Source organism: Peromyscus californicus, unplaced genomic scaffold, assembly GCF_007827085.1.
Source record: "Peromyscus californicus insignis strain IS unplaced genomic scaffold, ASM782708v3 Scaffold_5__1_contigs__length_169319896, whole genome shotgun sequence".
Lineage (NCBI taxonomy): Eukaryota > Metazoa > Chordata > Mammalia > Rodentia > Cricetidae > Peromyscus > Peromyscus californicus.
In genome coordinates, this window is record NW_026294573.1 from 139,724,840 (window position 1) to 139,744,686 (window position 19,847).

Consider the following 19,847-nt stretch of genomic DNA (forward strand, 5'->3'; position numbering starts at 1 on the left):
CATGGAGGCTTATTTTAATTATGAATGCCAGGCCTTAGCTTGGCTTGTTGCTAGCCAGCTTTTCTTATCTTAAATTATCTCTGGGACCCTTTGGTCCCTCTACGTTTTGCCCCTGGGCTTTCCTTTTCTATTCCTGTATATCTTTCTTTGTTTCTTTGTTGCTGGTGGTGTAGCTGGGTGGCTGGCCCCTGATGTCCTCCTCCTTCTCTTAATCCTAGGTCTCTCCTCCTATTTCTTCTTTCTGCCAGCAGCAAATCTTGGTAAGGCTGTGCAGGAAGAGGAACTTTTTCTCACTGCCAGTGGGAGAATAGGCTAGTATAACTTATGGAAATCAATATGGACATTTCTCAAACACTTGAGAACAGCAGTATTGTCTGATCCAGGGGTGCTGTTTCTGAGTACTGACCTAGTGCACTCCACATCCTATCACAGAGATACTTGTCGCGTGTGTGTCCCATTATATATATATACTAGTGCATTATTTGCAATATCAAAGAAATGAAACTAGTTTGGATGGCCATGAACAGATAATGAAAATGAGGTACATACACACCATGAAATTTTATTCATCTATAAAGAAAACTGAAACTGATTAAATGTGTAGGGAAATAGATGGATCAAGAAAAGACCGTATGATGTGAGGTGACACAAACTCAAAGAGTTCTCTCTCGTAGACAAATCTAGCTTATAATGTTTACATTATATACATGTATATGTATATAGGTGGGGGTGAGTGTAGATACGGGCTATGAAACTAGGAAGGAGCCGGGCGGTGGTGGCGCACGCCTTTAATCCCAGCACTCGGGAGGCAGAGCCAGGCGGATCTCTGTGAGTTCGAGGCCAGCCTGGTCTCCAAAGTGAGTTCCAGGAAAGGCGCAAAGCTACACAGAGAAACCCTGTCTCGAAAAACCAAAAAAAAAAAAAAAGAAACTAGGAAGGAAACCCTGACAAGAAGGAAAGGATTAAGGAAGGAAGGAGGGAAAAGAGAACACACATGATACAGAAGCAGAAAGGAGGCTGTGGGGGATGGGTAGGCATACGAGGGAGGAAGGCGAATCAACAAAAGCTAATTTGTTTGAAAATGCCATAATGTGGGCCAGCAAGATGGTTAGTGGTTAAAAATGCTTGGTGTTAAGCCTGGCAGCCTGAATTTGATCCCCAGAATCCACAGTGGAAAGACAGGACCAACTCCCAAAAGTTGTCCTTTGACCTCGCGTGTGCATTGTGATATGTACACGTACACATTTCTCTCTCTCCTTTGCCCCTCACACTAATTTTTTTTAAATGCCATAGTGAAACCTAATATTGTGAATGCTAATTTAAAAATAATGGCAGGCTATGGTGATACTTGGCTTCAATCTCAGCACTTGGAAGGCAGAGTCAAGGGAATATCTCTGAGTTCAAGTTCATGGTCTACATAATGAATTCCAGGGTAGCCAGGGCTAATAGTGAGATCTTGTCTCAATTATTTTTAAAATAAGAAAAACCCATTTTTGAGATTATTACTGTGCCTAGTTTATACTATGCATTTAAGTACTTGTAATGAATTTCGTTTTCTACTCTGAGTTGTTTCAAGAAAGATACCTTGCTTTTATATCTTTCACAAATATGGCTCATTCAACCCTCCAACAAATATCAATTGAACATCTACTGTATATATTGGCTCTCACTTAAAGTCACATAATATTGAGGCCACAGTTTCCTTCAGGGAGCTTATGTTCAATACATTACCTAAGGAAGGGAAAATTTTTAGTATTTCGGGAAATATAAAGAAATAGATAAGGTATGTTTAGGTGGGGTTGGAACTCAGCTGGTAGAGCTGACCTAGTATGCAGGAGACCTTGGGTTTAATACCCAGCACCACAATAACCATGGTGCTGGTTCACAAGCCTGTAATCCAGTATTCGAGAGTTGGAAGCAGGGGCGGTGGTGGTACACGCCTTTAATCCCAGTACTTGGGAGGCAGAGCCAGGCAGATCTCTGTGAGTTTGAGGCCAGCCTGGTCTACAGAGCAAGTTCCAGAACGGGCACCAAAACTACATAGAGAAACCACCCTGTCTCGAAAAACCAAAAAAAAGAAAGAAAAGAAAAGAAAAGAAAAGAAAAGAAAGAAGAAGAAGAAGAAGAAGAAGAAGAAGAAGAAGAAGAAGAAGAAGAAGAAGAAGAAGAAGAAGAACTAAATACAGCAATGTGATTAATGACAGAGAAAAGAATGATACAAGTGTGCATGCTGCTCCTGGAGAGATGGCTCAGTACTGCTTTTTCAGAGGACCTACGTTCAGTTCCCAGCACCCACATGGCAGTGCACAACCATCTTTAACTATGGCTTCAAGGGCTCTGACACCCTCTCCTGGCCTTTGCAAGCACCAGGCTAATACATAAACACATGTAGGCAAAACACTTGCACACGCTGAATTTGTTTTTAAACAACAAATAAATATTTAGAAAGAGAATGTTCAGGAAAGAAAGCATGAACTGAAAGTGCATGTTGGGAACGAGTCAGCATTCTTGGGGCAAGAAGCTTGGCACACTGCAGGAGTGCACAGGTGCGAACAGAGTGCAGAAGGGCAAAGTCTGATATGCAGTCAAACTCCGTCATGATAGGCTTTTAGGCCATAGCAAGACGTTTGGGGTTTATTGTGATGCAATGGGAAGACAACAGAAAACGTATTTTTTGGTTTTATCTTCTCATTTCTTCTGCTCCTCCTACCCTTGACACCCATCTTTCTCCTTTCTGTTGCTTTTGTTATTGCTGTTTCTTAAAAGATTTTATTTTGTTCTTATTTGTTTGTGTGTGTGTGTGTGTGTGTGTGTGTGTGTGTGTGTGTGTGTGTTTGTGTGTGAGTGTGTGTGTCTGTGTAAGTGTGTACTATGTGTGCTCAGGTATCTGTAAAGTCCAGAAGAGGGCCTTAGTCTTTGCAGCTGGAGTTACAGACTGTTGTGACCAACTCTACATGAATATTGAGAGCTGGACTAAGTTCTTCTGGAAAAGCAGCAAACGCTCTTGACCACTGAGCCCTGCTACTTTCTGTTTTCATGTGCGCACGGTAGTTGTGTGTTTGTTTCTTTAGATCCCATGCAGGAGTAAGGCCGCGCTGTGCTCTTTCTGCATCTAACATTTCACTTAGTAGGATGTCCTCTTCTTTCATCCCTCCTGTTACTAAAGTCTCTTTTCTAAACTGAATGGCATTCTGACTGTGGGAACTTGTAAGAAATCAGTGACTTAGATTTTCCAACCTTAAACTGGTCTGTTGCATGTGGTTGCAGGGAAGCAGGCTGAGAACTACCAGAGGCTGGAGGTGGAGTTCAGTGCTGAGGCCCTGGCCTCCTGGTTCTACCCCAAGTTAGAGCAATAGATGGGGTGAAGGAAGCTCTCCTTGTCACCCAAAGGCAACCTCTCAGTGCTTGGGCTGGGCTTTACCAGCAGAGACTATGAAAACTTACTGGATTTGAGATGCATTTTCCTGAAATGCAAATGACAAGATTTGAACAAAAGAAGGGAAGGAAAAGAATTAATATGGAATTTGGTTTCTGGTTTAAGAAGAATTACACATTTGGGAGACATTAGGTGGGAACAGAAGATGTGGAACATCTTGCTTTGAGCAAGTTATAGCTGAACTATTCACAGGAAATGTCGAGACAGAAAAGACAGCAAGACATGCTCTGAGTTCCAATGTGAATTTGGGGGCCCATTGCCATGGATCCAGCCCAGGACAGGATGAGATCACTTAAAGAGAACATATAATAAGCCCCTGCTCTCAGTGCTTAGGATGCAGAGGAGAAGGAAACCAGGAGGTGGGAGGAAAATCACTATTTTAAAAATAAACCAAAAGAAGAAAGTGAGTTTAAACAGAGGGACTTGGCAAACTATGTTAATGTTGGAGGGAGGTCAGGTAAGAACAAAGACAGTCTTTTTTTTTTTTTTTTTTTTGTATTTTATTTTATTTTGAGACAGGGTTTCCCTGTGTAGTCCCTAGCTGTCCTGGAACTAGGTCTATAGACCAGGCTGGCTTCAGACTTAGGGATCTGCCTGCCTCGGCCTCCCTGCTGGGACTAAAGATGTGCAGCACCCCATGGAGAAGAAGACAGTCAAATGTTAGTGAATAAAATCATACAAACAATAAACCATATGACTAGCCAAGCGAGGCAGTATATGCTCGTAATCTCAGCTTTAGGGAGTAGTAGGGGGATTAGGAATTCAAGGTCATTCCCAGGGACATAGCAAGTCTGACACAGATGGGTTACAGGAGACCTTGCCTAACACACAGCAACACAAAATACAACCAATGTAATTATCTATAACAGGCTTTCTTTTAGGCCACCAACCAGCTCCCAAATCATGACATGGAGACTTCTTATTAGTTATGAATATTCAGCCCTTATCTTCTGCTTGTTCCACTAGCTCTTATAACTTAACCTGTTTCTCTTCATCTACACTTTGCCTTGGGGCTTTTTACCTTTCTTTCCATCTTATAGCTGACTTTCACCACTTCTGTGTCTGACTGGCTGGCAACTGCCTGGCTCCTGGCCCTGGACATGTCCCTCTCTTTCTCCCTTGTTCTCTTCTCTCCGGAGCCTAGATTTCTCCTCCTACTTATTCTCTCTGCCTGCCAGCCCTGCCTATCCCTCTCCTGCCTAGTTATTGGCCTAGTTTTTATTAGATCAATCTAGTGTGTTAGGCAGGCAAGGTGAAAAAAATGCAACACATCTTTACACAATTAAACAAATGCAGCATAAACAAATGTAACACACCTTCATATAGTTAAAGTAATATTCCGAAGCATAAACAAATGTCACACATCTTTGCCTAGTTAAAATAATATTCCACAACAATTATTTCAATAGACAATAAAAAATTCAACTTTCTTTCATGATAAAAATACAACAATCTAGGAAAAATGGGCCCAGAAGGGGATTATCTCAGCAGGTGATTCTCTGGAAAACCTACAATGAACACTCTACTCAAAAGCAAAAGAGCAAAAGATTTTCCATTAAATTCAGAAACAAGACAAGGATGCTACTCTTTCTTTGCATCCAACATTTTACTGAAAACACCATCAGGGTAAGAGAAAACAAAGTAAACGAGATTGAATGAAGAAGTAGTGCCATCTGAAGTTGCACCAGCAATAACTTTGTGTACAGAAAATCCTAATGGATACACTAACAACACTGTAAAAGACATGTTCAACAGTTACTGTAACAGATTTGCACACAGAAGTCAGCTCTGCTTCTACATATAAGCAGTAATGATACAAAAAATTCAGAAACAGTAACATTTATAACAGCATTGGTAAGAATAAATTAATTAAATGGGAATTCCACAAAAGGAAGTCTGTCATATTTGGGAAACTAAATTATTGATGAAAGAAGTATAGAAGACAAAGACACATGGATGTATACCTACCCTATGCTCATAAATTGGAAGATTGGGGATTGTTTAAGTGGTAAGGATGCTGGATAGACGTGTCAATGTATCTCTGTCAATTCAGTTGACTTCTTTACGTGGAATCCGTAACCACTGCTGCTGTCAATTCCTGAGCACCATCCATAGCCATGTAGTGTCCAGAAGACAGTTTTCTCAGCATCCTCCGCATCCTCAGACTCTGCACTGCCTGCCGTCTGCTGCAGAAAGAAGTGACTTAGCCATGTAAGGGAGATCCTGTGTTGCCACAACCTCATCAGCACTGAGAACCGTGTGCACGTGTTTCTTAAGAGAGCTCATTTCTAATGTGCAAACCTTCAAGCACACAAGAGATGACATTTTCCTGTGGTGCACATTTGCCCCTCAATGCATTTCCTTTATTCTGAATCAACTTTTCAAGGTTTTTCTTTATTTCTCTTTTGGGTCAAGATGAGTTTTCATTTTTATTTGTTGTCATATATTAACAAACACTTCTTTGAGTCCATTGTCTGTATTTTATTCCTATTTTGATATTCAGAAGTCATCTCTACTGTGTAGTTAATCCTGGCAATCTCTTCTATAGTTTTTCCATGGCTTTTATATTTTGAAATCTTTTCTGTCTTCAAATTTATAATAACCTTTCAATTTTATTTTCTTCAGGTTTTACATATGGCCTCTAGTCCATCTGGAAATGATTTTGGTATGTGGTATGTAAAGTATTTATTGAAAAAAAAATAGTTTTAGTGAAACTGATGTGGTAGGCTAGACTCTTTAAAAACAGGAAGCATGTTTTATTCACTCTTGGGGTTCCTGGCCTTTCCCAGGCAGAAGTATGACTACTCCCAGCCTCTGTCCTTAGGGTTCTAGAAGCCTGAGTATACTTAGGAATGATGGCTTCTTACAGTAGACAGTATGCAGGCCACAGTATTCACAACATGCTCCTGGGGTCACGGCATCTCCCACCTTAGGGCTTTGTGCTCAGGAAAATGTTCCTGTAGCCCCTGGCGACTGCCCTGTCTCTGGCCAGGAGCGCCCCCTGCTGCCGCCTTTCAGTTGCCTGAGCTAACATGCCATGTGGGCAAATTTCTTTTCACTTGAAGAGTGCCTCCCCAGTCGAGGAGAAACCATTTTTTATTACCTTTTAATAACAATAATAATTATTATTATTTTGATATGGAGTAGAGGAACTGTTAGGGTTGTTAACTCAGCTACTATGGTTTTCCCAATGTCTGGAGCTGAGTTCCAATTGCTGCTCTAACTGGGGGTTTAAAACAAGGTCCATAAAATGTGCTAAAAGTGACCAGGCCGTGGTGGCACATTCCTTTAATCCTAGCACTCAGGAGGCAGAGCCAGGTGGATCTCTGTTAGTTCAAGGCCAGCCTGGTCTACACAGCGAGATCCAGGACAGGCACCAAAATTACACAGAAAAACCCTGTCTCAGAACCCCCCCTCCAAAAAAAAGTGCTAAAATTAAATTTTATTAGACAAGGAAGAATCCGTGAAATTTTCAGAGAGCAGAGAGTTTAAAGAATCTGGTAGTTAGTGTTCAAAGTTAATTAAAGGCAATACAGGATAGTAATGCTGGAGAAAATATGTTGTTGACTATATTTGCAACTTTCTCAAACACCCCAGAAAGCTGCTAACAAGTAGAAGCCAAAGCATGACTACCAAAAGAAGCCCTGGGACAACGCTCTTGCCTGCACACCAAGACCGAACTTAACTGTGTGTACAGAATAGCCTCGGCCAGGAATTATGTGACTAAAATCACAATAACTACAAGTTAGGAATAATTATGGAAAGACACACTGAAGTGGACCATTAATGATGGCTACAGGGTCTACTAAGGCACCCCTTGCCACAGCATTTAAATAATATGAGAGAAAACATATATGATTTACTCTTCAGAGGGTTCTGTGGAAAGACTCCCGGTTTCTCTGGGACCTAAACCTTACTCAGCATTTGACAAATGTTTGCGACTGACTGAACAGTGTGCTGTCCTGTGCTTCACTGCTCCGGAAAGAGGGGGAACCTGCTTCCACTTCCCAGTCAGGGAAAGCTCTGCACCTTGACCTCTCTTGGAAGGGCACAAGCATCTGGCCCTGGCTACTGTTACTCCCTCACGTTGACCAAGCTCCTGCCTTTCTCTTTAAACGTCTTCTGGAGGCCCTCTTTATTCCCTCCAGCTTTCCCTCTTTGTCATCTGATTCCCTGCTCAGCAGTGTGCTCCCTTGGTTTTATTTTTCCATTGCTGCCTTTCCTTAGTTAACTGTGTGGACTTTTTCATCTTGTAGGTTTTCCCCTTGGGAGGGAACCTGTGGGTGTAGAAAGAGTGGTTCTCATGTGAGTGAGTTGATTCACATATACCAAGACAACTGAAAAGAATGCTTTGTCTGTCTCTGAGGTTGTTTCTTAGAACTCATATTTAAGCCTGGCATGGTGATGACACTTCACCTATAATCTCAGCACCAGGGAGGCTGAGACAGGGTTGTGAACTAAAAGCCAGCTGGAGACCATGGAGATGGCTCAGTTGGTCAGTGTTTGTTGCCAATACTAAAAACCCGAGTTATCGCTGGACGGTGTGGCGCACGCCTTCAATCCCAGCACTCAAGAGGCAGAGCCAGGCAGATCTCTGTGAGTTCGAGGCCAGCCTGGTCTACAGAGTGAGTTCCAGGACAACCAGGACTACACGAAACCCTGTCTCCAAAAACAAACAAACAAACAAACAAACAAAAACCCTGAGTTATCTCCCCTCTTGTATATTATTAAAAGACCAGCCTTAATAATATACTTTCCAAGGGCTCAGAAGAGAAACTATGAACAGTGAGATTTATTTTCGGGAAATGAATCTAAGTACACCAAGCTCTTTGTCCATCTATGTTATTCCTCTGGAATAAAATCCTATCTAGATAGCTTCAGTTCTGTACTCAAGCCTATTTCCTTTCTTGCCTGATTTCTCTCTGCCTTTATCTGTTGTCCCCTCTAAGTTCTATCTTAATTCTCTCATCTTAGTTCTATGTCATCTAGGTCCTTCTCATCTCGTTCTTACCCATCTAGTACTTTCCCGTCTGTCTCTTCCTCATCTTCCATCCTGACCTCCAGTTCTCTAGTCAAAAATCCTCTCCCACCCAAATCCTCAATATCCTCTCTTCGTTCTCCTTATACCTCAGTTCCCCTCAGTCTCTGAGGTGTTCAGTTATAAACCCAAGCCATAGCGATCCGATCTGTTGCCAGAGCAAGGTCACCAGGCTTGAATTCTTATGGGGTCATAAAGGCAGGTAAGAATTTTCCTCAGGCAGTGACCACCAGGCTTTCTTTTACAACCCAAATGAGTGCTAATGATCTTTTAATCAAGAAGGGAATTTATGTGCTCCATCTACATTCCTAGAAGTGGTTAGGTAAGAAATTAGGAGTCTATTAGTAAGACTGTAAGGGAGGAGGGTCTCACCCTAAATTGCACAAGAAATGAAGCTATCCTCCTGACCTAGGAGACAGGTGTTGTTTTGTTTGGCCTTGGATGCTTGATAGATATTTTAGATAAATACACTGTTAGGAGTTCTTGGAAGCATGCATAGCATTACAAGAAAATCACTGTAGGAATCAGCTAATATATATAAAAAAGCTAAAATATCACCAAGACTTCTTAAGCCATCGTTTGACCTTTGGAGAAGTCCTTGACTTTTCCAAGTAGTAGCTTTTGTGACAGTAGCTGAATTCCATTACACTTTCCCGTGGTTTGCAGCACTCCTCAGAACCCACAGAGTAGAAAGGAAGGACTGCCTCCTGCAAGCTCTCCTCTGTCTTCCACTCATATGTCATGGTATGACACACACACACACACACACACACACACACTAGATGTAAAATAATTTTTAGAAAAGGAAGGCAGCCTGGGCTACATAGTGAGACCTTGTTTTAAAAACAAACAAACGGGCTGGAGAGATAGCTCAGGAGTTAAGAGGAGTGACTGTTCTTCCAGAGGACTCCGGTTCAATTCCCAGCACCCACATGGCAGCTCACAACTGTCTGTAACTCTAGTTCCGGGGATCTGATACCCTCACACCAATGCATGTAAAATTAAATTGATTATCAACAAAACAAAACACTTACTGCATGGTTCAGAATTAGGATTAGAGTTACCATGTTGAAATATGTCCCTAAGATGCACCTATGCTTCCATTTTTCTTTTTCTTTTTTTAAATTTAGTTTAAATTTTCATCAGTTACACGTGAACAGCAGCCTCTCCCTGACTTCCTATCTGATGCTGTAAGCACTTCCACACATGATGGTGTAGAGGGTGTACATTTGGTAACACATGCTTGAATATAAGAACACATGACAACGATTTGTGACGGGATGACATGGATTAGGTCTGTATGAGGGTCATTGTCCCCTTGAAGCTCATATTTTTCACGTGTCTTTTCTGTTTCATTTATAGTAAGTACCCTAACATTTGAACAAGGAATGCCTTATTTTTGTATGAATCAGATACATTCTTTAAGCACTTGAAATAATGAAGCTAAAAATAGTTTGTTTTTTCTGCCACTACCACCATCCCAGGTGGAGGAAATGATAGTTCAGGGTGTGGATCACACTCCCATCTTTGCCTTGAGACAGGTTGTCCTCACTGGGCCTCAGTATCCTGATATTTAAAAACAAAGTAACAGTGATAGTCAACAGATTAGTTGTGAATATTTATTTCTGTAAAGCAGTTCTTGGCATATAATAGTACATTTCCGACATGATGGTGGAGGAAATGAGGATTTGCATGAAGAGTAGAGAAGGTGACTGCAGATTAACGAAGGCAGAAGAGGACAGTACAACAGCCACGCTTATCTGAAGGACCGGGCAGAGACCGGATGGATGTCTCAGTCTCTTTCTCCTTCAAACTTCATGACCCTATCAGTTGCTGAGGACCAGTCAGAGAGAAACGATGCTCCCGGCAGGTTTCAAAGCACGTTTATTGAGATCCTGTTGGCTGAAGGAGGAGGAAGGGAAGGGCAGTGGAAGGGTGTACTGAAACTGTTTTAAGGTAAGCTTTAGGGAATAGGTCTTTGACTATGTGTAAATACTTTTCACTATTAAATTTTATTATTTTTTTCCAGCAGGAAATATGGTTCAGTTCTCAGATTTCTATAGACGATACACAATGAACAGTCTCACTTTGTCCTGGCTCTTTTAGTTTTCCTCTGGAGTTTGTATACTAATAAAGACAGTTGCTTTTTTTCTTTTTCCTTTACAAAAGAAAGCATGTTCATTGTAGTCATTAGTCTTATCCCTTGCTTTTAATTGAGAATATGAAGGCTTTCCAGCAAAGTGAAAGGCTCGCTTGTTTTGGTCAGTGCACAGGGTTTGTGATGGGATAAACCATGGCTAGTTCCTATTGCGAGTTCCTTTTGGCTGCTACAGAAGTGCTGCAAAGAATGCACTTGTTCTTGGGTCTGCGAGTATTTATAACAGCTTAAACTTTCCAAGTGACTGTAAATAGATGTTTCCAGATCGTTTTTCCAGGAATTGCTACCAATCTGTGATTTTACTAGCATCATCCAACAGAGTCCAGCTTGTTATCTCTCTCTCGGCTCTAAAAACACTGCTGATGTTTTCCCATGCATCTATGTTCCTTCTTGCAGTTGAAAACCAAGGTTTCTTTATGGCTTTAGGAAGACATCCCCACTCTGACATTTTAAAGGAATTCACACCTGCCTTCTGGGGCTTCTCATAACTTCATATTTTAACTTTTAAGTGACCCTTTGGGAATGTATCTTATGTGGTATGAAGTCTGGATGCATCCTTTGGTTCCAGTTGGCTGTGTAGATGTCTATAGATGATTTTATTAAAAAGCTGGTCTTAACTGGGTGGTGGTGGCACACACCTTTAATCTCAGCACTCAGGAGACAGAGGCAGGCAGATCTTTGTGAGTTCAAGACCAGCCTGGTCTACAGACCTAGTTCCAGGACAACTAGGGCTACACAGAGAAACCCTGTCTCAAACAAACAAACAAACAAACAAACAAACAAACAAACAGCTGGTCTTTTCTCCCCTGTCTTCAAACACCATCTTATCACATCCAGAATTCCCGTGTGTCTGCATGTGTCTGTCTTTATAAAAATAATTTTTTCCCCAGTGGCCCGGTACAGTCACACTCTTAGCTCATGTTATCACAGTTCAGGTTTTATAGGATGTGTTTAGTCTGACAGAAGCAATGCCTCCTGAGTGCTTGTTGCTTTCTGAATTTTTTTTTTGGCTCTTTTTTTGCCCCCACCTCCTCCCAGGTTCATATCCTGAAAAAAGAATCTGCAAACAGAATTTGTTTTTCCTTGCTATAGTTGCAAAACTAAAATTTTCTTCCTTTTAAGTACTATTGATCAATAAAAATACTAAACAGCCACAGCATAGTGGGCATTCTATTGCTCCTAAATTTGGGGAGAATGACTCCCATGATTTCTGGTAAGGTGATTGCTATTGTGCTGATATTTGTGTGTGAATTTTTTTATGTGTGTGAGTGTTTTGCCTATGCATATGTGTCTGGTGCCCACAGAGGCCAGAAGAGTTGGTCAAATCCCTTGGAATTGGATACTGTAAGCTGCATGTGGTGCTGGAATTAAATTCAGGACCTCTGGAAGAGCAGCCAGTGCTCTTAACCACTGAGCCATCTCTCCAGTCCTTATGTGTGTGAAATTTAAACATCCAGAAATCTAAAAGATGCGCAGAAAAATATTTTAGTGTTGCAGAGATAACACAGATGATTACTGTACATCTTCTATTTAGAGTCCATGAATGCTAGCATCCTATCCCATCATGATATAATTACCAGAACTAACATTGGTTATATGTGTGTGCTGAATCAGGTTAAAGAGGAATTTATTTATTTTTCTTTTTGAGTCTCTTTGGTAAAAATTGCATTCTATCTTGAGAGGGCTGCAGTCAGTGAGGATGTATGTGGAAGTGATGGCTGGTTTGTGGTCCTAACAACTGCTGTAACTGTGAGCCTGAGACCTTGGTGAGGGGAATGTCGGGTGGGGAAGGTGGTGTGTGTGTACCCATAGGTTTTCTTGAGCTGAAGTTCACTCACTTCTTAGGCATTACTAACAGTCCAGCACCAAGACCACTGAGAAAAATGGAAGGTAATGGATTTATGGACATGTTCTCAAAGCCCTAGAGAACCAGTCCCTTCAGACTGCTGAGCTACTGGGAAATCACTTGGATTTAGAAGCAGGATCAGACGGAGAGAAGGTGAACTGGGACTCTCAAAAATGGAAACTCAAGAAAGGTCAGCAGCAGAAGGAAGAACTGCTTTCTGAAAAACTTGGGGAGTACAGAGAAATCCTTAGTGAGAGAGACTCTGTTCGAGAAGGAGCCTGAAGAAGTAGTTTGCCATTTCCACAGAGACCTCACATTCAGGTGTAAAATACTAGACAGATATTCATCAATAATGGCCAAGAAACATGTTGAAACCAAATTTTTGAAGCTAAATATGGAAAGGGTGCCATTTCTTTGTGAGTGACTTAAAGTCACTCGGCTCTCTTAAAAGACAGAAAATGCAGGATTATGCTGTCAGATTTACCGACCTAGGAAATACAGATGGCTTCACTATGAAACTTTAGAATGGAGGCTCGGGTGCGCCAATATTATGAATCACTGGGAAAATTTAATGGCGCCACCATCTCAGAGCCAGGAGAAGTTGGGGACAAACTTCACAGAGCTGGAAAGGAAAGCTATTTGAGGAAAGAGACAGGATCTTCCCAATTTTGCTCTAGTTCTTTGCAAACCATTTATTTATCTGTTTACTTAAGATTTAAACATGCTTTCTAAATGCTATTGATTTGGTACATAGACCATCTGATATTTATATTTCAGCATTCTTCACTGACCCATCACATGGAAAGACAACTTTACTAGGTTTTCTGTGGCCTTTGTGTCTTAAGTGAGCCATCTCTCCAGCTCTTGTAGTTTCTTTCTTCTTCTATTTTAAAGTAATCTTAATTAGGTTTCTGTATAAATGCTATTCTTTCAAGAGTGTCTTCTAGGTAAGTAGGTTAGAAGTTGAATAACTATATTTATTCCACATAAACTGTCAGTTTGCGCTTTGTGTTTGTTGGGGCTAGTTTGGATAAGTTGCCTAAAAAGTCATATATTCTAGGTGTTAAGTTTTATTTCAAAAATTATGCAAATAGCATTTTTCTTAACTTAAAAAAAATCTTGTTTTGCTCTGTATTCTCCACTTTTGAGATTTTTTTTCTCATAGTGGTATGTATGTTGATTTTTTTCAACAAACCTATTTGTTTTCCTTTTTTAAAACTCATTATGTTTGACTTTATTCCTGTTTTTTATAATTCTTTCAGTTTTCTGTTTTCTCTAAATGTTGACACACATTTAACTAATTTGTTTTTTTTCATGTTACTATTTAAGATGGTAAATTCTAATTCCTCTATATTTACCCACTAGTAATAATCTGTTTACATTATTGTTCTCAAGGTTCCCACAGCTTTGATTAGTGTTTTCTTTCAGCACAGCTGCATAATAGTTGTGACAGTGAGATGGCACAGTAAGCTTGCCACCAAATGTAGTGGTATTTGCTTCGCCCATGACCTTGGGCCTAAAGGAGGTGGTGCTCCCTGCCATTGTCTGTGACCTCTTAAAAGGAGGGGAGAAGGGTCACATGCCCCTTCTCCCTGCTCCTGCCTGTGAGGTGGATTTGCTCCCAGTCAGATCAGAGGACAACTGTCTACTCCGTTCTGTAATCGTGAGTGTATTTCCTCAATTTATATAACGTCATCTGACTGGGCTAGTGCATTCAGAGCAGCCTAGACACCTGCTCAAGCTCGGTCAACATGTCTTCCAGAGCTGAAAGGCTTCCTTCACCTGCCTGCTCCCCTCAAACATGACATTTCTGCAGGGTTTCTCTTTGAAGGCACAGCTTTTGCTCTATTTCTCTCTTTCTCTCAAAAAAAAAAAAAAAAAAAAAGTGGGCTCAGGAAGCCTCTGAGCTTCTCTTATATTCTGCCCTGCTCCCAGGTGACCCTCTCATGTTCAGGGGTCTGTCACTGCCATTGTCTGGCTATGTAGTGATGTACACTGTAACACCTCTTTCTTCTTCCTCTACCAACTTTCAGCAGCACAGTTCTGCTCTTAATCCAGTTCTCAGAGTTAATCCCCACCCCCACACTTCTGCATTTCCCAAGGGGCTCTGATTCTGAGGATATCTGGTTTTCCATTGTCTCTATTATCTCACACTGGTGGGTTTCTTTCCCTCTTATCCCTGCACTCTTCCTGTGGTATTGGTCCAGTCTTTGGCTCTCACTACATCCTGGAGTTTCTTTGGGTCTCACAAGCTCATGGATTACAGAATGTGCACAGTTGTTTCTTCTGTGTTCATTTGTCACTTGGTATGGTTTTCAGAAAGGAAGACATCTGGCCCTCAGCTGTGGCAAATTGCCTTTTAGAAGTCAATTCTGGATTTCACGCCTTTAAAATATACCTTGTGTAGCTAGATGATGGTCTGAGGATAAGGCATTCAATATAGTTAGACTCATAGTTTAACCCAGTAGAACAAAAGATTGTTCTACTTGTAGCCTTCTTTTTTTGTTTTTGTTTTTGTTTTGTTTTGTTTTTTTGTTTTTCGAGACAGGGTTTCTCTGTGTAGCTTTGCGCCTTTCTGTAGACCAGGCTGGCCTCGAACTCACAAAGATCCGCCTGCCTCTGCCACCCGAGTGCTGGGATTAAAGGTGTGCGCCACCACAAGTTAAACAAAAATAATAAGTAAAAAGAGAAAATCATTGCAGCCTTCTTAATGTATTGTATTTAAGACTTGCCAACGGTAGTTCTTTTTGCTAAAATAAACAGAAAGAATGATATTTTAAATTAATTAGTTTTATATTTCTGGAAATTAAGGCTGGGGTCATGCACATTCTAGAACACTCTACCTGAGATGCATCCCTGAGGAGGGAAGTAAGCCTAACAAAACCTACTTAATAATAAAAGTATTGATAAACTTTCACATTTGTTGAATATAGCGTTTTTCAGTGTTCTTTCGGGGACTAGATGCAGGACCCTCACAAGTCCCTTACATAAAATGGTACTGTATTTGCACATAACCTACACATCCTGTTTTCCTTAATTATCTGCCAATTGATTGCAACGCCTAGTTTAGTGGATGTGCTATGTAAATATCAGTTACAGTGTATTGTTTTGAAAATAATAAGTGGAAAAGTTTGTACAAGTTAATACAATTTTTTTCCTAAATATTTTCAGATCTGTGGTCAGTTCTCAGCCTAAAACTCCAAAAGTGCAGTCAGCACACTGCACCTATGACCACAGAGACCCCTGGAGGCACAGCAACTATGAGCCATTACTGTGACTGGAGGCTGAGCCTTGCTCTTTCTGCCAAGCAATGGGCCTGGGGGTCTGTGTTCAGACTGCCTACTGATAGCTTAGGAAAAGACCCAAGTGTAGTTTCTGCTGAATGACTCCGTCACAGTGTTGTAGCAGCCCAAATTGAATGACAAACCATCATAAGCCAGAGACCTCTTTCTTGGCCATAGCTACCTGGACAGAGTTAACAACATTCTATCAATGCTCATTGGCCCAAGACAGCTCCCTTTGGCTTCCCCTAAAAGCACTTCTACACCAGAATTTCACTTTGTAGACCTCCTACCCAGCACTCTAGACAGAAGAAGTAGAAGCCCAGAGCCTTGAGCTTCCACAGTGCCTCTTTCTTTTGTTCCCCCCCTGGAGCTGAGGACCAAACCCAGGGCCTTGCGCTTGCTAGGCAAGCACTCTACCACTGAGCTAAATCCCCCACCCTAAAATTTATTTATTTATTTTTTTAATGTGTATGAGTGCTCTATGTACATGTATGACTTTGTGCCAAAGAGGGCATCAGATCCCACTATAGATGGTTGTGAACCACCATGTGGTTGCTAGGAATTGAACTCAGGACCTCAGGAAGAGCAGCCAGTGCTCTTAACCACTGAGCCATCTCTCCAGTCCTTATGTGTGTGAAATTTAAACACCCACAGTGCCTCTTTCCTACTCACCTGCACTAGCAGCCCTGCCCGACTTTTACCTCTCATCCTGGGAGAGATGTCCCTTTTCTCCAAGACTACAGTCTTTCCATAGCTCCTATCTTTCATCTCTTTGACTTTTAAAACTTCACCAGTAATCTTTGCCTCTTCAGCTTTCATTTACAAATAAACTTACCTCTTCATCCCAAAACAGAACCAAAGGACCACACACATTCCTTGTCTCTTGCCTCCTCTTTCTCTGGGCAGTACACACAGCCTCTAGCCCAAGCATGGGCCACCAACTCTCCCAGCCATTGTACTTGCCGGGCAGGCCCCCTCCACAATGGACACTGCTGTCACTAAGAGAAAGCCAACGCTGTCCCAATGACTGGAGCCAAATACTTCCTTCTCTAAACCCCATCAAGACACAATACTCAACATCTTGACTTCTAGAAAAAGCAATACAATCTCACTGGTCTTTTGCCGTTAACTCAGTTCTCACTCTTCATTGGGCTTCTATCTGCCCCCACAGCACAACTTTATTTTGCCATCTGCTTTTGAGCTCAGATCTGAGGCAAAAGACACCTAGTATTTTTTAAATTTTTTTTTGCACCTTTTCTGCTCATGGCAATGTTCAAATGTAAGCAATTACAAGTCATTTAGAATATTATTGCTTAAAAATTTTTACTTCAATTTGTAAAGTTTATGTGAAAGTGCTGGCAAATGATATTTTCTTATGGACTGGAAGAGAAAACAACCATTCTTTTAAAAAGTGTTGATTTTGCCGGGTGGCAGTGGTGCACACCTTTAATCCCAGCACTCGGGAGGCAGAGCCAGGCGGATCTCTGTGAGTTCAAGGCCAGCCTGGTCTACAGAGCAAGATCCAGGACAGGCTCCAAAACTACACAGAGAAACCCTGTCTGGAAAAACCAAAAACAAACAAACAAACAAACAAAAAAGTGTTGGTTTTGTTGTTTTGTTGCAGGCAAACTGAAGCTTGAATTTAGGTGAGGGAGATGTGACACATGAGAATTTACAGAAAAAAAATGAGGCGTGTCTATAGTGGCATTCTTTTTTGGAAAACTGTACTTTATCAGTGACCGTTAGGTTTTGAACCCTGGACAAAAGGCTGAGGTGCCTGTTTAACATATCAAAGCGTACGCTGGCCAGCTAGTTCCCCCAGTATCCCTCAGTTCCTCCCAACCTGTTTCAGGGCTCTCCTGGTTGAACACCCCGCCCCCTTCCCTAAATTCTCCAGCCCAGAGGCTGGACTGTCCTTCCTCCAGCGGCTCCTCCCTATATAATCCAGCCATTTTGGTTATCCCTCCTCTTTGGGGCCTCCTGACTGCTGCACCTAGTTCTCCTCTCTCTCTCCTCTCCTCTCTCTTCCCCTGCTCCCTCTCTACACATGACTCAGGGTCATGTCCACTCTCCCAGATGTCCTTCACCATACCTAGGAGCAAGTCATGCTTTCTCTCTCTCTCTCTCTCTCTCTCTCTCTCTCTCTCTCTCTCTCTCTCTCTCTCTCTCTCTCTCTCTGTAACAAATCCGACTACAGCAATATTATGGAGATGATACAGTAGTCCAGGAGCCCAGAACCATAAAGGTTGGTTCCCATCAGTGATGTCCATGGGGTCTTAGGAAAAGCACTTCACGTTGAAGTTCTCAGTAACTTTATTTTCTAAAAATATGCCCTAGGGGTATGTTTTCTTCCACAACATCCTTTAAAAATAAACAGAAACAAAAAGCTTATCTCAGCACAGGCTGGATGGAGTCAGCCCAGTGCCGCTCGGAAAGCGTTCAGGTCCCTCAGGAGCAGTTCTGCACCCGGCCTCTGCAGGGCGCGGGCCTCCCAGCAGCTCCGGAGGATGCGCTGCAGCGACTGCCCCGTCGGGGAGGCGGTGAACACGGCCCCCGCCAGCGACGGGCGCAGATTGTAGGCCACCACCGCGTACTGCACGCACTGAGGCTCGCCAGAGTAAGGCACCTCCCTGGTGGTCATCTGCCAGAGGGTGATGCCAAAAGAGTAGATGTCGGCTTTGGGCGTGGCGGTCTCTCCTTTCAAGAGCTCCGGAGCTTGGTGCGTGTAGGTGCCTCCTATGTGGTGAGGGGGCGTCTGCCTGCACCACAGATCTTGCAGCTTCTGGGAGCAGCCGAAGTCACTAATCTTACAGACGTCCTGCTCACTGATCAAAATGTTCGCTGGCTTCAGGTCCAAGTGCAAAATGCTTTGTGAGTGGAGGAAAAGTAAGCCGTTAACAATATCTAGGGAATACTTAAGGCACTTCCCCAAACTCAGTTGCTCTCTGCTGCAGCTTAGAGGCCCGGGAGAGCAGGTGACACCATAGATGACTTGGTGTAGAGTCACATTGCCCCCAAACTCCATGATTATGGTACCCAGGCTGTTGGAGCCCTTGGGCGTGCGCGTGCTGGCAGCCACAACCCGGACTATGTTGTCGTGGCGCAGCCTTGCAATGTTGAGTTCAGCCCAGAAACTCCGCTGGGATGCACGTAGGTTCTTGGTGCACTTGTTCACTTGCTTTATGGCCACAGGAACACCGTGGTAAGTGGCTTTGTACACCGAGCCAAACCCTCCAGAGCCCAGCCTGTGCAGCAGGCATACCTGTTCCCAGTCAATGGAGCACCAGGCCAGCCGGCGTGGCAGCCGCGGGGCCCGAGGAGGAGTAACCCCCAGAAAGAGCTTCTCTGCCTTCCTCGGGACCACCAAGGGGCTGCTGCAGGGCCGCGAGTCCACCGACGGCGACAGCTCACCAGGGAGGTAGCGACACAGGGCTAGAGGAGATGGCATCACACCTTCAAGTGGGAGAGGCACCAGGGGCACTAGGGAGAAATGATTAGGAAGAACCAGGAGGAGTTTGGAAGCATGGCTGAAGATTCCTGCCTTCGCCCTAACCCCTTTCGCTCCTTCCTTGTATTCTCAAAACGAGCCACATCTGCGCTATCACTCAGCGAGATGGGGGTGGGGGAAGATGAAGCATGGCAGTCTCAGATGAAAACATTGCTCTCTCACAGTTAAAGTGAATCCTTAGGAAAACGACCCCTCACTGGTTAAAGAGCACTGGCCTGCCTCAGGGCTCACCTCTCCTAAAAACTATGTTTTTAATCATGATACAATAAGAACGATTTTCAAACACCATCTGATGAGCATTAGTCGGTCCTTAGACTGAAGAGGAGGAAAAAAAGCACAGTGAACTAGGTGCACTTTTCAGGCTATAATGATTGTTAGTGCTGGTCTCCAGCTGCATTAAATCACTCCCAGCAGCTATTGACTGCAAGAGCTGCCATACAAACAGCAGACATTTGTTGAACTACTTGCCAAGATCATTAGGTGTAACCTTCATAAGAATTAAAAATTGTAACTTTGATATCATTCATTGATCCAAATAGAATCAGTGATGCAAGTCAACACACACCACCTCCTAAGT

General features: G+C 42.6%; 1 protein-coding gene and 1 pseudogene across 1 annotated transcript; one reads left to right on the plus strand and one right to left on the minus strand.

Annotated features, from left to right (window-relative positions):
• Positions 1–12,479: 12,479 nt before the first annotated feature.
• On the plus strand, positions 12,480–13,190 carry LOC128097063 (thioredoxin domain-containing protein 9-like; annotated as a pseudogene).
• Positions 13,191–18,175: 4,985 nt separating this feature from the next.
• Positions 18,176–19,210, minus strand: Mos (MOS proto-oncogene, serine/threonine kinase). The gene has a single exon (XM_052715979.1). It carries the CDS (start codon positions 19,208–19,210, stop codon positions 18,176–18,178), a length of 1,035 nt encoding a protein of 344 aa, XP_052571939.1.
• Positions 19,211–19,847: the final 637 nt, after the last annotated feature.